The sequence below is a fragment of the Apostichopus japonicus genome, chromosome 3 (genome assembly GCF_037975245.1).
Source record: "Apostichopus japonicus isolate 1M-3 chromosome 3, ASM3797524v1, whole genome shotgun sequence".
In the NCBI taxonomy this organism is placed as follows: Eukaryota; Metazoa; Echinodermata; class Holothuroidea; order Aspidochirotida; family Stichopodidae; genus Apostichopus; species Apostichopus japonicus.
Genome location: NC_092563.1, coordinates 2861363 through 2876678, shown reverse-complemented (window position 1 = coordinate 2876678; position 15316 = coordinate 2861363). Strand labels below are relative to the sequence as shown.

Here is a 15316-nt window from a genome sequence, read left to right as displayed (position 1 = left end):
AATTGTTAAAATAAAAGTCAAATCTAAAGAAAATGATCCAAATGTTCTTTTTATCATTAATTATTAGCACGAAGAAAAACTAAGACCTTTCTTTAACTTGAGACTTTGCGTTGGAACAAACATAGAGTTTGTGGGTAAATATAACAGCATATACCTCCCCATGATCACTCAGTCGTCGAACCTTATAATTACTGCTTATAGTGATGTCCACGTGGCCTTGCTTCGCGCATTCGCAAACATTGACTGAACATTCCATTCCTTATCGCTAAGTTGACTGTTCTCCATTCGCCTGGGTCCGTCGTGCAGCGGATATGTGTAGGTGGTATTTCCGAAGGGTGTTAGCGGCAAGTTATTAAAATTAAACATCATCTTTTACAAAAGCATTGAAACATTTAAATGGCGGTAGCGAGAAAAATTCCAAATGCAACTTTCGAAGAAAGATCAGTTTAAACTCATAGGATGGCAGTCGGACCGAGTTGACCATTGAAACTAAAGGGGAGAATTAATTAATCAGTAGCTTATATTAGAGACATGTTTACTTCTTTGAATGATGTTTATAGCCATTCCGTTATAGGTCAACGTCAACATGTAACTTAACGTTAACGTTAGAAAAGATTTACGTATCTTGTTTCAAAAAAAGAGAAAAAAATGGTAGCAAATGCCACATAATATTAAAAGAGTAGTGTACGCTCTATTAAACGTCTTAAAACTTTTTTCCCTACATGTTATTTTTGCCATTATATATATATATATATATATTCATATATTTATTACAGTAATCCAACTTTCTTTTTTGGGGGAGGGGGTGCAGGCGCGTAGCCAAGGGGGGGGGCGAAGGGTGCAGCTGCCCCCCCTTGAGCCTATTTTTAATTTTTTTGAAAGCGCCCCTACAGACCATTCTGCCCCCCCCCCCCCCCTGACCAATACCCCTAGCTCCGCCACTGGCCGACTCCCATGTGGTTAAGATAAAACTTAGGATATCAAATGGTGTATTCTGATCCTCTTATGCATAATTAAACTGTAAATTAGGTCTATTTTGGAAAGTATGACTGTATGAGAAATGAGTCAAAAATAAAATATAAGGAAATTCGCGAACAGTGTCGATGTAAGAACACTTGATTTCGGGTATTTAGTTAAAATTTTTACACTTCTGCGTGTCGAAATTTTAGAAAATATTCAAATAAAGTAATATCTGGAATTGTAATCATATATAGTGAAATATTTGACATAAAAAAGTCGAATGTTAATATACCACAGTCTAAATTTGAAGAAAAAAAAAACAAACTTTGATGTAAATATTTCAACTTTGGATAAATATTCAAACTTTGGATATAAAGCGTCAAAATTTCGATAGAAAATAGTCAAAATTTCCACTTACTATATCGACAAAGTACGAAAAAAAAAACACAATTTAATTGTTAAAATAAAAGTCAAATCTAAAGAAAATGATCCAAGTTTTCTTTTTATTATTAATTATTAGCACGAAGAAAAACTAAGACCTTTCTTTAACTTGAGACTTTGCGTTGGAACAAACATAGATTTTGTGGGTAAATATAATAGCATATACCTCCCCATTATCACTCAGTCGTCGAACCTTACTGCTTAGTAATGTCCACGTGGCCTTGCTTCGCGCATTCGCAAACATTGACTGAACATTCCATTTCTATCGTTAATTAGTTGACTGTTCTCCATTCGCCTGGGTCCGTCAGCGATATGTGTAGGTGGTATTTCCGAAGGGTGTTAGCGACAAGTTCTCATCGTATAGGAAGATCGTATAAATTAAATATCATCTTGTACAAAAGCATTGATACATTTAAATGGCGGTAGCGAGAAAAATTCTAAATGCAACTTTCGAAGAAAGATCAGTTTAAACTCATACTCATAGGATGGCAGTCGGACCGATATATATATATATATATATATATATATCCAACTCTCTTTTTTTCGTGAGGGGGGGGGGGGGGTGGGTCACCAAGTCTTTTAACCCTCTTAAAAGATTGTTGTAATAATAATGATAAGTTAAACATCACATTATATCGACCATCATATTCACTGCGACCTTATATGACCTCAGTGTACAATTTGTAGCTATCTGCTCCCACAATAGCAAAGTAATTCACATAGAAATATATATACAGGGAATAAGGATTTATTGAATCATCTTCCCTAGTAATGTTTTAACGCGGCGCTATGCAGAAATATTAACACACGTTCAAGCAAGTACGCCTATGTGAGGCTATCTATCCCATAGAAATTGCTTAGTGGACTATCCATATCTATTTGTATATTTCTATGAATGTTTGACAATAGTTGAAAACGAATCACCTGACTAAGCAATACACCGGTACTTATCGACTCGACTGAACCTGGCAGGCAGAGCTAGCAAACAGCAAATTATACTCAAAAGTAGGTATAATGCGGTCACCAGGCAGTAACGTGACACCGTGAATGAGTAAACGTGGGTAATATGCGTGAATTGCGTGAATGAGCAAAGTGGGTAATATAATATAGTATTGTAATGATACAGGCGCGTATCCAGGCGGGGCGTTGGGGGCGCGTCCCCCCCCCGGGTAAGAAAAAGAGGAGAGAAAAAAAGAGGGGGGAAAAGAGGAGAAAGGAGAGGAAGGAAGGGAAAAGAAAAAGAAGAAAGAGAGAAAAAGGAGAAAAGGAGGGAGTAGAAGATAAACGCCAAGACACCGGAAAGAGAAGAGGAACAGTCATAATTACAGCGCTGATCACTATTATATACACAGGGTAGCCAGTGACGGATCGAGGATTACGGAGGGGGCGTGCTCCTCACCCTACCTCTTACACATACAACTCCATTCCTGTCGTTTTCATTTTTCCTCTCTCACTAATGTATGTATATACATACATATACATACATACATATATATATATATATATATATATATATATATATATATATATGGTCTATCATAACGTATGTGTGTGTGTGTATGTACGCCTTAATCAATTGTACAATTGTGCTATGAAACCAATTGTGGCTGGTCTCGAACTCGACCGTGTCGTCGGGGAACATGACGCATTTCGGTATTAGACCAGGATCTATAAGCGAACTGCACTAAACATATATGTCCTTCGATGTAACACTGCCATCCAGAGATAAAATGTTATACACTCCTACCTGAATGCTAATTGTTATCCCAAACCTAGTACCTTAACTCGTACAATGAATCTAAAAATAAATTCCGCATGCGATTTGAGAATTGAGCACATTTCCTGTGAATATCATGTAGTGGATCAATACCAACAACACAGTGTCCAAAGCAGCGATGGACATTTCAGGTCTAGATAAAAGATAACAAGCCTATCACGTTTCATTACTGTCTGCGTTTTGTAGCGACACGAACACAAAAACGTCACTTGCAAGCAACGGAAAGTTAACTGTTTCAGATGGCCGCACGCGGATTGGGGCGAGTCTTCAATGCCTTTAACATACGCAATAAAAAATATAGTTCGATGTTTCGAGCGGCATTGCAAAAAAAAAAAAACTGCAGGAAAGCAAATTGGAGAAATTTTGGATCATTAATCTTAGTTAATTTATGTATTCAATTTGTAGAGAAATTTTAGTCCCGCAGTTGCTGGAACGAAACAAGCGAATTTCGACCTTCAGCTGATGGCCTGTCACAGGTCAACTTATCTGTCGTCGAAACAACTTGAAACTAACCCCAGCCGTAATCTGACCTAGTTTCGAATAAGGTGTAACAGAAGTGTTAGACACAACCATCGATCCCATAAAATAGACAGCTTGCTACCGTCGGTAATTAGACACTAATGTACACAACACAGTGTACATAGCAGCGATGGACATCTCAGGTCCAGATAAAAGATAACAAGGCATCACGTTACTGTCTGCATTTTGTAGCGACAAAACAAACTTCACTTGCAAGCAACGGAAAAGTTAACTTTTTTAGAGGGCGGCACGCGGTTTGAGGCGAGTCTTCGATGCCTTTAATATTAGTAGACTGGTGAACTTCGCCATCAAGTTCTGTCTACTTCCTCCTGTCCCTTCCGGTCTCGAAACATAAAGTTTGTGCTGCTGACAACATTTTCCGAATATTTCACATAATTTGTGGTCAGCCTTTGACCCAATCAACCAACCTCTTTGGCTACAGTCTTCAACTCAAGCAACAATTTTTTTCTCGAGATACCTTCTTTTGCTTTGTTGGAAAGCTCGATTGGGCGTGCAATACCTAATCGAGGTAAACGGTGTTAATTTTTCAGCGGTTTGCTAGCTTCAGCCTGCCTACTTATCGAAACCGACCTTACTTTGGCCTTATCTAACTTTATTACTCCTCTCACTGCGCCATTATTGTCGAAATAACATACAAGGCTACGTCGTGAAGTGTAGACTGATTGAAATATGGCGTCTACTCGGTTGTTTAAGCTTTTATTCTTAGTTTCATTGACCCAAGCAGTAGAGGTATTCGGAAGCCTTGTAAGAGATAACCCCGACGAGATCCTATCACTACCTGGGCTCAAGGTTCCTCCTAAATTCAAGCAGTATTCTGGGTATCTCAACGGATCTGCAGATGGAGATAAGCAGTTGCATTATTGGTAGGTTTCATTGAATCACATAAGCGAATTAGCGCTAATGCTGAAGAGATCAAATGTACTACGGCCTATATCAATTGAGAGTTAAATACCTGTGGGGCTGTACAGTCTAGCCTAGGCCTAACTTTAGGCTAACTGTGTTAGTCATATTAGGACTGTTGGGAGGGAGCTATTTACCCGATCGTCGGTTAATTAAAAGCAAGTAAGCGGTCTTGCTTATTTACTCGATTGTTGATTGATCAATTTTATACCCCATCGTCAATTATATTATGACAGATGTACTGGGTGTACAGTAGGGTCTATAGTGCTAACAAAGTCTAAATCTCAAGCAGTAGACTAGTATAGGCCTAGGGCCTAGTCAGTATTGCCAAGTTTGGAACACTGCAAAGTTCGGACACCCCTAAGAAATACACAATTTCACCAAGACAACCTACAGGAAGAGCCAATGTCACAAAAAACTACAAAGCTATAGTTCTTTTCTCTCCAAAATAACCTGTGTGCAAGGAAGTACAAGTTAACATATTTCTTAATAAAAGGAAGTTATAGTTTTGGGGAGTTTTAAGGCTTAGGTGTCTGAACTTTCCAGTGTCCATGTTACAGAAATCTTGACAATGCCCAAAACCTCTCTATTGATGGTTCATGCAACACATATTGACATTTGTACAGAGTTCTTACCTCTCATTGACTTTGTACGTATAACAATTCTCAGAAAACAACTAAGTCGGTGATCACTGAGATGTTGACAAAGTGCCCACCCCCACGGAAAAACATGAAGTCCTGTCACTCCCACATTCATACAACCATTAGAGGGTGTATACGAAATTTATCACAACCCCCATCACCAGGCTAATTCCCTTGTTTTATAGGAGCAAGGAGATCATCAAGCAAGTCAACTTACCAATTTTACCTCCATTGACTTTGCAGGTATATAGATTCTCCAAAAACAAAAAATAAGTCCATGACCACTGAGTGGTTGAAAAATTTCCCGCCCAAGGAAAAATGTAACGTCCTTTGGTAATTTGACGACCCGCTTGCCCCAAGAAAACAAGGGAATTAGCCCAGTGAGGGGGTTGTGATAAATTTTGCATACACCTGTTTCATGTTGTATGAATTTGGGAGCGACAGTGCGTCACGTTTTTCTGTGAGGGGCGGGGACTTTATCAACCTCTCAGTGATCACGGACTGCCATACTAAAACGCACTTTACAGATGTCAAAGAGATTTAGCCCTCATAATCCTATAACCACCTTTCGGATAGTTAGCCAACCATTGGCGTAAGGGGATAACAAACACAGTACTATGACTTAGTATTAGGACAAAAATTGAAAGGAAAATATGAGAGACACAGTTTGTTCAAAGCATACTAAAAGGTGTTTTTAGATATTCATGTTTTGCTTTTCAAGCACTGCTTCTGAAGCAGGGGATCTGATTGGGATCTGATCCTCTATTACCGGGGATCAACTTCCTAACTGTGTGAAAGCTCTCACATCCAGGATATGATCCCAAGATCTTAATCCTCCTTTTGTTTAAGGCCATGAAAACATGACTTGTTACAATAGTGTGATCAAGGGATATATTTATGCGCAGATACCACTGAAAAACAACAATTCTGGGATATAATCATTTTAACACTTGTAAGTTTGTATACTGTACCCAATGTAGGATGCTGTTCGGTTATACTAAATCGCTACTTTGTGATGGTGCATACTTCATAGCAGAAATTACAACCTTTTATTCATAAATGCTTATAAATTCTGTTCGATTTTTAAGAAGAAACTGCAAACTGCAATCATTTGCAGTTAAATTCTTCATATACAGTAGGCCAATACCCAAGCGTAATAGTTTCCTGTAACCAGTGGCTAATCATAAGTTTCCAAGTTTGTTTATTTTAATTTTTAAGGTTTGTTGAGTCCCAGAACAACCCAGCGACAGATCCTTTGGTATTGTGGCTCAATGGTGGGCCTGGATGCAGTTCTTTGGATGGACTCTTAGAAGAGAATGGACCATTCCAGGTACTACACCATTTAAAGATGTAAAGTTTAACCTGAAAGATTTAAACACCAAAGCACTAGCTGATCTGCAAAGTATTTTCATATCTTAGTCTGAACCAAAGGTGGTGCTCATTCAATTATGCAATAGTGCAGCAGTGGCATTTTAGTGTTTCTCTTCTCAGTTTTAATATTTGAGCCACCGGAATATTCTTTAACAATCCCTAAGGTTTTCAAGTCATTATCATTGCAAAAATTAAGAACTGAATTCCTGAAATTTTACTCTTTATATTAAAAACTACAAATGCAAAGCAAATGGGTTTGTGTACAAAAAAAAAATAACATACTACAATGGCTAAAAGGTGGCAGTATAATATTATAAAAGTATATTATTATATAGCTAAGGCCGTATTTAAGGAAACTAATCGAATCTAATCAGTGAAGTGTGTTATGAGTACAAAGAGGATGTCAGAAAGTTGGAATTGGCATAAATGGAATGACCCTCACGTAAATTTGTGTAGACTGCAAAATCGCTTGATTCTGATATCCGCAGGTAACAAGTGACGGCAGTGGCTTGACACCAAACCCATACAGTTGGAATAAGGTGGCCAACGTCCTCTACCTGGAGAGTCCGGCAGGGGTCGGCTTCTCATACGCCACCAGTCAAAATCTGACCACCAATGATGACATTGTAAGTAAGAAGACTTTAATTTGTGTGTAGGGTAGTATGTTCATTTCACCAAGTTTGATATCTTAATTAAGCTTAATGCATATTCATTTAGTCTGGCAAATGCTATCCTTTCATTGGTTAACTTCCTTCTTTACCAAAATTTCTGTTTCCTATTTCTTTAAAAGGCAAAATCAGTTGGGTAGAAGACGTAGAACGCTCAGCACAGTTTTGTTATATTCCTGAGGTCACTGGCCTTCCAGCCAATAATTTCATCCAACATTTGTATTTAATTTCCTGTCAAGTTTGCCATTGTTGATTAACATATTGTTCATACAAAATAAGAAAAGATGATTGTTTGCCGGACAGTGTCGTGTGTATTCTTATGAAAAATTGTTGATCCTTCCTTCGTCTTATCGGGTTAAAATATGTCGAGTCTCACCTTTCAAACTGATATTTTTCTTTGCCGTGGTGTCAAATTCTGTAGGCCATTGTAGGTTGAAGCTATGTGCCAACCTGGTGGTACTGTTCAATTTCAAAGTCGCTATATATACCATTGTGAAATGTGAATGCCACATATTCTTGGTGGTTGTCTTGTCAAATTAAAAGGAGAAATAAATGGAGAAGCAAATGTGGTTGATAAGGTTCGGGTGTGAGTGAGAGCTTATCTGCTATAAATCAATCCAGAGCAGCTGGCTTTAAGGTGTTATATTTATTTTGCCTTGCATAAATTCTACAGTCCCAACCCCAGAAACTGTCTCTGCAAGGCAATGAAAGGAAAGGGTGTTCTCACTTAGATATTGAGGAAAATTCAGTTTCTGCAGGGATTTACTGGCACATAAGATTGTCCATTTATATATGTTTCATCAGTTCAAAATCTGACAATTTTTTGTTGCTGATATATGTCGCATATATGATTCTTTGCATATAGAGTTTTGTCAACATGGCTGATTTGAAGACTGGTTAACCATCACAATGAATTAAATCATGTTTACATGAAATCAACTGTTTTTTCCCTGTTTCTTCTCCATAGACTGCCGCAGAGAATTACATGGCTCTCGGGAGTTTTTTCCAGAAATACCCGCAGTTTAAAGCAAATGAATTCTTCATCACGGGAGAAAGCTATGCGGGAATTTACATACCCACGCTAGCTGTGTTGATCCTCAATGGTACAGAAATGATTAACCTACAGGTGAGTCTGTGGTTTAATTATCGCATATAGTGTTTGTTGTCCGGCTATTGTACTGTTCATCAGCACAGCATAGTATATAACACACAAAAATGGTATAAAATAAATATAAAAAAATTGGTGCAAAAAACAATTTCATTATGCTTGCCTATGCAGGCTTTGTAGAGATATACAGTATTATGGAATTGGTCACCTTACATGTTTTTTCTCGAAGTAATTCTTGCCTGTCCGTAACATAGCTAACTCGTGGACTGTCTTGTTAGTATTTAATAATGATGAAGTCACTCAGACTTTATCTCAAGATTTTCCAAAGATAATGTTTCCGAAATTGTCTCGATTGATCCAAGCACAAGAAATGTGAAAATTATGGCTTTTGTTATGCTGAATGAATGATTGAATTATGGTGAGTGGACACAATACAAGCATTAATGTGAGGGGATTTGAAATGACAAGCTCCTCTTTGATGTTTTTTATTTGTTAGTCTTTATTTCAAATCTATACGTTTAACAAATAGGCATCAGTACAGTGTAAGTGTGGGGTGTGTGGTCTGTGTAGGTGGATATACATAAGCAAAGCGAATAAACTAAAAAAAAAGACATGTTCAAAACCATTTTGCGTACCATTTTCAAAGACTTTGAGAGTTGAGGTTATTATCAAATGTCATTTTTCTCTTAACCTGTCATTCACATTACTATATCTTTCATGGAAACCTTTCCAGGACGTATGTAACTGCCTGTTTTGGCTGAAGTGTGGTATTATCTTTAATGTTTGTGAAAACTGGAATGTACGTTAGTCCCTTCAACATCCAGGGACTATGTCGCCCTCTTCTTCAGCCACGTTAAGATAAGTTGATTTCTTGCTTCTCTCAGGGCTTGGCCATCGGTAACGGATACTACAGCAAAGAAATCAACATGAATGCCGCCGTTTTCTTTGCATATTTTCATGGGATCGACGGCCACCTGTGAGTAATTTTCCCTTTGCTTGCCCATTACAGCCATTCTTTTCTTAATGTTGACCACTCCAGTTTTCACCCGTTGTTTATGCCTCATGAGGGCAATTGCCTCACTAAGGATGCCTGCAACTATGATTTATTTTTTTCCAATGTTATGATCATCATATGCATGGTTTGGTGGAAGTAAATATTTTATAGAAAGTACAAGTGCCAATTTTCAACTTCATGTAGGAATTCTGACTGAAATCACTTTGGGTAGGTTGTTAACAAGGATTCCGAATTGTCTGATATATATGCTCTAGGAAAATGGAAATGGATATAAAAAAAAAATATTATTTGTGTCAATTCCACTTTGGTGTCTTCATCTCTGTAATGATCTTAATACATTAATAATCCATTAATAATTATTAATTTATAATTATTAATAGTTAATACATTATTAAAACATTCTTAATGTATTGATCTTTAGGCAAACTCTTCTTTTCAATTTTCTGGTTTTGGGTTCACTGGACATGTTCATTTGATGAAAGTGTTATTAGTTCTACTTTTTAATTCCGTTTTACCCTTCATTCTTTTTTTTTTCAAATACCATTTTCACTTTTAGTAACTGAAACATGAATTAATATTGATGTCAGCGAATATTTAGCCATTTAAGTTTTGAATAATATTTCTATTAATTAAATCATAACAGACAGTAAGAATGAGGTATTATTCTGCTTTTTTTCCTGTTGTAGGATATGGAATAATCTACAAAGGGAATGTTGTACACCAACCAAGTGTCATTTCTTTCATCCCAGCCCAGGATGCCAGCCATATGTAAGTGAACATTGTAAATATGTACTGGTTAGATGCCATTGTCTACCCAAGGTAACATGTAGCTTTGAAATATTAAATCTTTAATCATACCTGGGTTCCAAGCCCTAAATAAGAAACTGCAGAATAATATATAATGTACATAGAAATATATGTTTCTATATATATTATAAATATATATATATTTATTTGAAAATATATATATATGTAATTGAAAATCGTAATGAGATGGAAAATCAAGAACAGTGAAAAAACTTCCAGACTCCACCAGGATTCGAACCCAGACCTCCCGCTCTTTACGCGGACACCCTAACCACTAGGCTACGAACGCCGACTGTATGTCCAGAGGTTCGAAACCGGTAAGGAAGGTCGTAATTCCATTGTAGGCGTTTGTCATCTGTATCGATCAATACTAGTTCTGTTTTTTGTGACATATTTTGCCTTACTCTAGAGATCAAACATGATGGTAACCAACTCAAAATCATTTGTGATTCCTAAAGCCGGATCTCGAAAGAGATACTTTGAACAGACTTTAGTCTGAGGAGTATTTAAACAGAGGATTTAGCTGGTCAAAAGTAAAGTGGCTCATGCTTTCCTAAGAAATTAAGATGTCACCATGATCTGATATGTGACGTGAGGCTTCACACTAATAGGTACAAGTTTGCATTTGTTATTGGGGTTCCATTATAGGTCATTTGAGATGGGTTTTTTTAAAGATAAGTTATTTAACACAGGAATATATCTCTTTAATTGAATACTGCAGAGTTTCAAATTCCTAATAACACATGGCCAGTAAACACTGCAAACTGCATCCCTCTTGTTCCCTTTTCTCACTTCTTGCCTTTCTTTACTTTTATTTGTTGCCCTTGTCTTTACAGGTTAATGAAGCCTTGCATTTTATCAATGACATAGGACTGAATACTTACTCTATCTACATGGACTGTGCAGGAGGTATCCCTGCGGAGAGCGCCTCACTGAAGCGATACATGTTCGACATGGCTAGTTTGACAGGAACCAAGACCTTAAATCGGCCAAGAATCCCTCACCCGTGGAAGGTAGGGTTACCATATGCCCTGATTTTCCTAAACATGTATTGTTGCTTTTATCTTTTTTAGTGTCCAGTGGATCTGCAAAATGGCAAAAATAATGTCCGATATTTAGCTACATAATTTTTGAACCACTGGGAGTGTGACCACTCAACATAGACCCCTCCTTCTTCCTTTTCAGAAAGAGATCAGATATATATATATATATATCTATATATATATATATATATACATATATATATATATGGATGAATATATATATGCATATATTGCTCGTGCAAAACATGAAATGGATAAGGATCACCACCAGGTGAACAGTTGAAGGTGGGGGAGGGGGGGGGGAGCAGCCACTCCACAAAGATATTTTAATAGTTAATTTTAGTAATTTAATGGAAACATTTTATCCTTTCTTTCCTTGATTTAGATGAGCTCAGATTCATCTGGAATCCCAGTGCACTCTTTATTCTCGTCATCAAACGGTTTGAACTGCATTGACAGCACAGCAATTACAAAGTATCTGGCCAGAGAGGATGTACGAACAGCATTGCACATACCGACCAGTGTGCAAGTCTGGACTGTATGCAGGTATGGGATTTGGAGTTGATTGGATAGTTAGAATGTGAGGAAGGGGGGGGGGGGTTGGAGGGAAGCAGGGGCGAATTGGTCTACAGGTTTAGCAACTCAAAACGTATGCCCTACTGGGTTGTGTTGTCAAAGATGCTGTTTTTCCTCTACTTCACCAGAGACACCAAATCCATCGCTTGTTTCAAGACTGCTTGTTTTCAGCACTGCCTGTTTGTATCATTTCACCAGTGGTGATTTTTTGTCTACAGTTTCACACCTTGGGGTTCAGGGGTGGGGAAGGAAGGAGACCAAAACAAAGGTGCTTAAATTGACAGGTAGAGGATCATCAGTTGTCACCGTTTTGGTGCTTTATAGAGCGTATTACAGATACGTTGCCCTTATTGAAACTCTGTGATAAGGACCCTGACCGAAACTGTAATGAATAATTAGAGTCAGCTTTCTTGATTTGGACTGCCTATCATTTATTAAGAAAGACATGTAAAGGCCATCTATTGTTTGGGGGGGGAGGGGGGGTAATACCATTTCAATAGTGTGTTATTCTGCTACTTATTCACCTTCCCCCATTCCCCCTTCCCATCCCACACCCCTATTAAATCCTCTCTGCCTTAGTCCTGGCTAATAAGCTTAAACCACAGAGTGATATTTCATTTGCCTGTAACCTTCTTGTTGGGAATAAACGTTTCCTTTTTTTTTTTTATCACGAAAAAGTATGTTCATATTCAACGAAATTCATATCATTTCTATAACCAGATTGCACATGAAAGGTGATAATTACTCAAAATTCTTACTTTGTATATATCTTCATTCAAGGTTGTTTTTGTTTCTATTGATCTTACAGCGACAACGTCCATGGCAACTACTCTATCACTTACAATGACATGTTCCCACAGTTCGAAGCGCTGCTCGGTAAATACCCCATTCTGGTCTACAACGGTGATGCAGACATCGTCTGTCCTCTAAACAGCGCCGCGGAATTTGTCGCCGGGTTGAATCTGAACTCAACGGGCGACAGAAGGCCCTGGTACAACGACGATCAAGTGGCGGGCTTTGTGGAGGAACGAGGACCCCTGACCCTGATGACAGTGAAGGGGTCAGGCCACATGGTTCCACAATGGCGACCAGCCCAGGCATTCCAAATGATTTCAAATTTCTTGAAAGGCAAACCCCAGTAATGAATGTGTAAATTTCCATAAAGAAATCAATCAATCAGATTTTATCTTATCGTTTACAAAATCTGATAATTTTCTGATTTCATTTACATTGATGTAAAATTTCTACTTTTTTATTTGGATATCACCCTAAGGTGGTACTTACAAAGTGTCTTTCATGTTTCTCTACTAAGACTAGTTAAAAACTATTCTTACTAAAGTAAAATTTAACAAACTATATAGATGAGTGAGAACTTAAAGTGATGTAAATCAGTATTGCAAATACAGTCCAGGAACAGGACTGGGTGGAGGGTGTGTGTTTAGGGGTTGGGGGGGGGGGAGAGAAAGGGGTTATTTAGAGAAATTGTGGCTTGCAGAAAGGAAAACACGACACGCTTACGTTAATAGAGTTTTGAATTTCAGCATACTCTAGTAAAGTTCTTTTGCAAATTGAGGTACAAAATACTTGACGTCAAAAGTGGTAATTTTGCTTTTTTATATCAATAGTTTGATTTGGAGAAGATTATTGCTTTAAATATATTGGTGTTACTTTGATATTGAAGTAAAACTGCATGTAGAACTCATTTGCCTTACTTGTGTTTAAGAACCCAATCCTTATCCCTGCCCCTTTCTAGCCACCCTCCTGGGCAAAAGTCTAGTTATGGAACATTTAGTCTTGGGTGTAAAATATGTAAATTGAGACGTGGGGCGGTCTTTAAGTATGTAGAGCTGGGTTAGAAGTCAATAGAAATGTGTTGACGAATGGAAAAGGTAACTGAGAGTGAAGAAAAAATATCACAGGATTCCCTTTTGACTGTGAAAAAGAGAAATTCATCCACCAAAGTAATTTTTGATGTGAAGAAGGTGCTTGTACAACGATATTGAATGTAACATATTTTTTATGATCACTTGAATTACTTTGGATGTTGTCATGGAAATACAGACAAAGATGAATTTTTTTCTGTTCATGCACCTGTCCATAGCTAATTGATTAAAATCAAATTTTGTTTTGTATTATTAATTGCTATGTAATGGATCATTAATAGTGAATTGCTCAGATCTTTCTTCTTTCATTTTCATTTTGTCTCAAACTTTTTCACATTCTCCTAAATATTTCATTTATTCTTTTCTTTACATCGGCTGCAAGTGCATAAGGATCTTGATTAAGGAATCTGTGTGATTCTTTACCGCACATTGTTTTATTCCATGTTATAAATAAGCAAAATAACATTTAGAGAACAGACGTCTCTTTGGAATATTTGGAAATGAAAATCTGCTCAGAAATTATGAAGTAGATCTGTGTCTTTCACATTTAAATGGATTTTTCTGAGCCTGATTTCTGTTAAGGTTAACAGACAATACATTTTGAAAAGAAAATTGTGTCAAAGGGGAACCTATATATGAAGTTCCTCTTTGTTGTATTCCATGTTATAAATATGCAAAATAATATTTAGAGAACAGAATATCTCTTTGGAATATTTGTAAATCAAAATTTGTTCAGAGACTACAAAGTAGATCTGTGTCTTTCATATTAAAATGGATTTTTCTGAGCCTGATTTCTGTTATGATAATATATGTATATGTAGGTATATATGTATATGTATATATATATATATACATATATATATATATATATATATATATATATAAATGAAAATCGTAATGAGTTGGAAAATCAAGAACAGTGAAAAAACTTTCAGCCTCCACCAGGATTCGAACCACGGGCCTTCCGCTCTGTACACGGACACCCTAACCACTAGGCTATGGACGCTGATTGTATGTTCGAAACCGGTAAGGAAGGTCGTAATTCCACTGTAGGCGTTTGTCACCTGTATCGAACAATACTAGTTCTGTTTTTGGTGACATATATATATATATATATATACACGTTTATATATATATATATATATATATATATATATATATATATATACGTACATATTGTTACTGTTTACTCTTCTCTATTTTAGGTTGGCAGATTTTAATTTTGAATCTCCTATATTGTTGTTTATTATTGAGATAATTATACTTGCAGGATAAACTGATATTTCAAATAAAGATAAAGATATTCAGCTAAAGAAGATGATGGGTACATCTTTAATTTGTTTTGCATGTTTTAGAAGTGTTGGATTTTGATATGCTAGACAGGAGCTATGACGTCAGCAAGTTTGGCAGAAATTAAAGCTTCAGAGGGAGTCAATTTTTGCAAAGTTCTATCGATACTTGTTTTGTACACTCTTAAGTCCTATGCCTAACGGTCGTAAACAAAACAGAGATTTGATTGGCGCATGATCCGGTGGGCGGGCTGGCAAATTTTGAGTGAACTTTGTAGAATCTACGGACTCGTTAAA

General features: G+C 37.0%; 1 protein-coding gene across 1 annotated transcript; it reads left to right on the top strand.

The window, feature by feature from the left end:
* The first annotated feature begins 4244 nt into the window (after positions 1-4244).
* LOC139960092 (lysosomal protective protein-like) lies at positions 4245-15046 on the top strand. Its single transcript, XM_071958179.1, has 9 exons — positions 4245-4581; positions 6478-6589; positions 7119-7256; positions 8266-8424; positions 9291-9382; positions 10108-10189; positions 11065-11241; positions 11657-11817; positions 12656-15046. Exons 1-9 carry the CDS (start codon positions 4388-4390, stop codon positions 12987-12989), a joined length of 1449 nt encoding a protein of 482 aa, XP_071814280.1. The 5' UTR covers positions 4245-4387; the 3' UTR covers positions 12990-15046.
* The last annotated feature ends 270 nt before the right edge of the window (positions 15047-15316 follow it).

Excerpts from the sequence above, each read along its gene's own strand:
- LOC139960092 (XM_071958179.1), top strand. The coding sequence starts at position 4,388 with ATGGCGTCTACTCGGTTGTTTAAGCTTTTATTCTTAGTTTCATTGACC. Across the intron at positions 6,590-7,118 it reads AAGAGAATGGACCATTCCAG|GTAACAAGTGACGGCAGTGG; the intron begins GTACTACACCAT and ends TGATATCCGCAG. Across the intron at positions 11,818-12,655 it reads CAAGTCTGGACTGTATGCAG|CGACAACGTCCATGGCAACT; the intron begins GTATGGGATTTG and ends TTGATCTTACAG.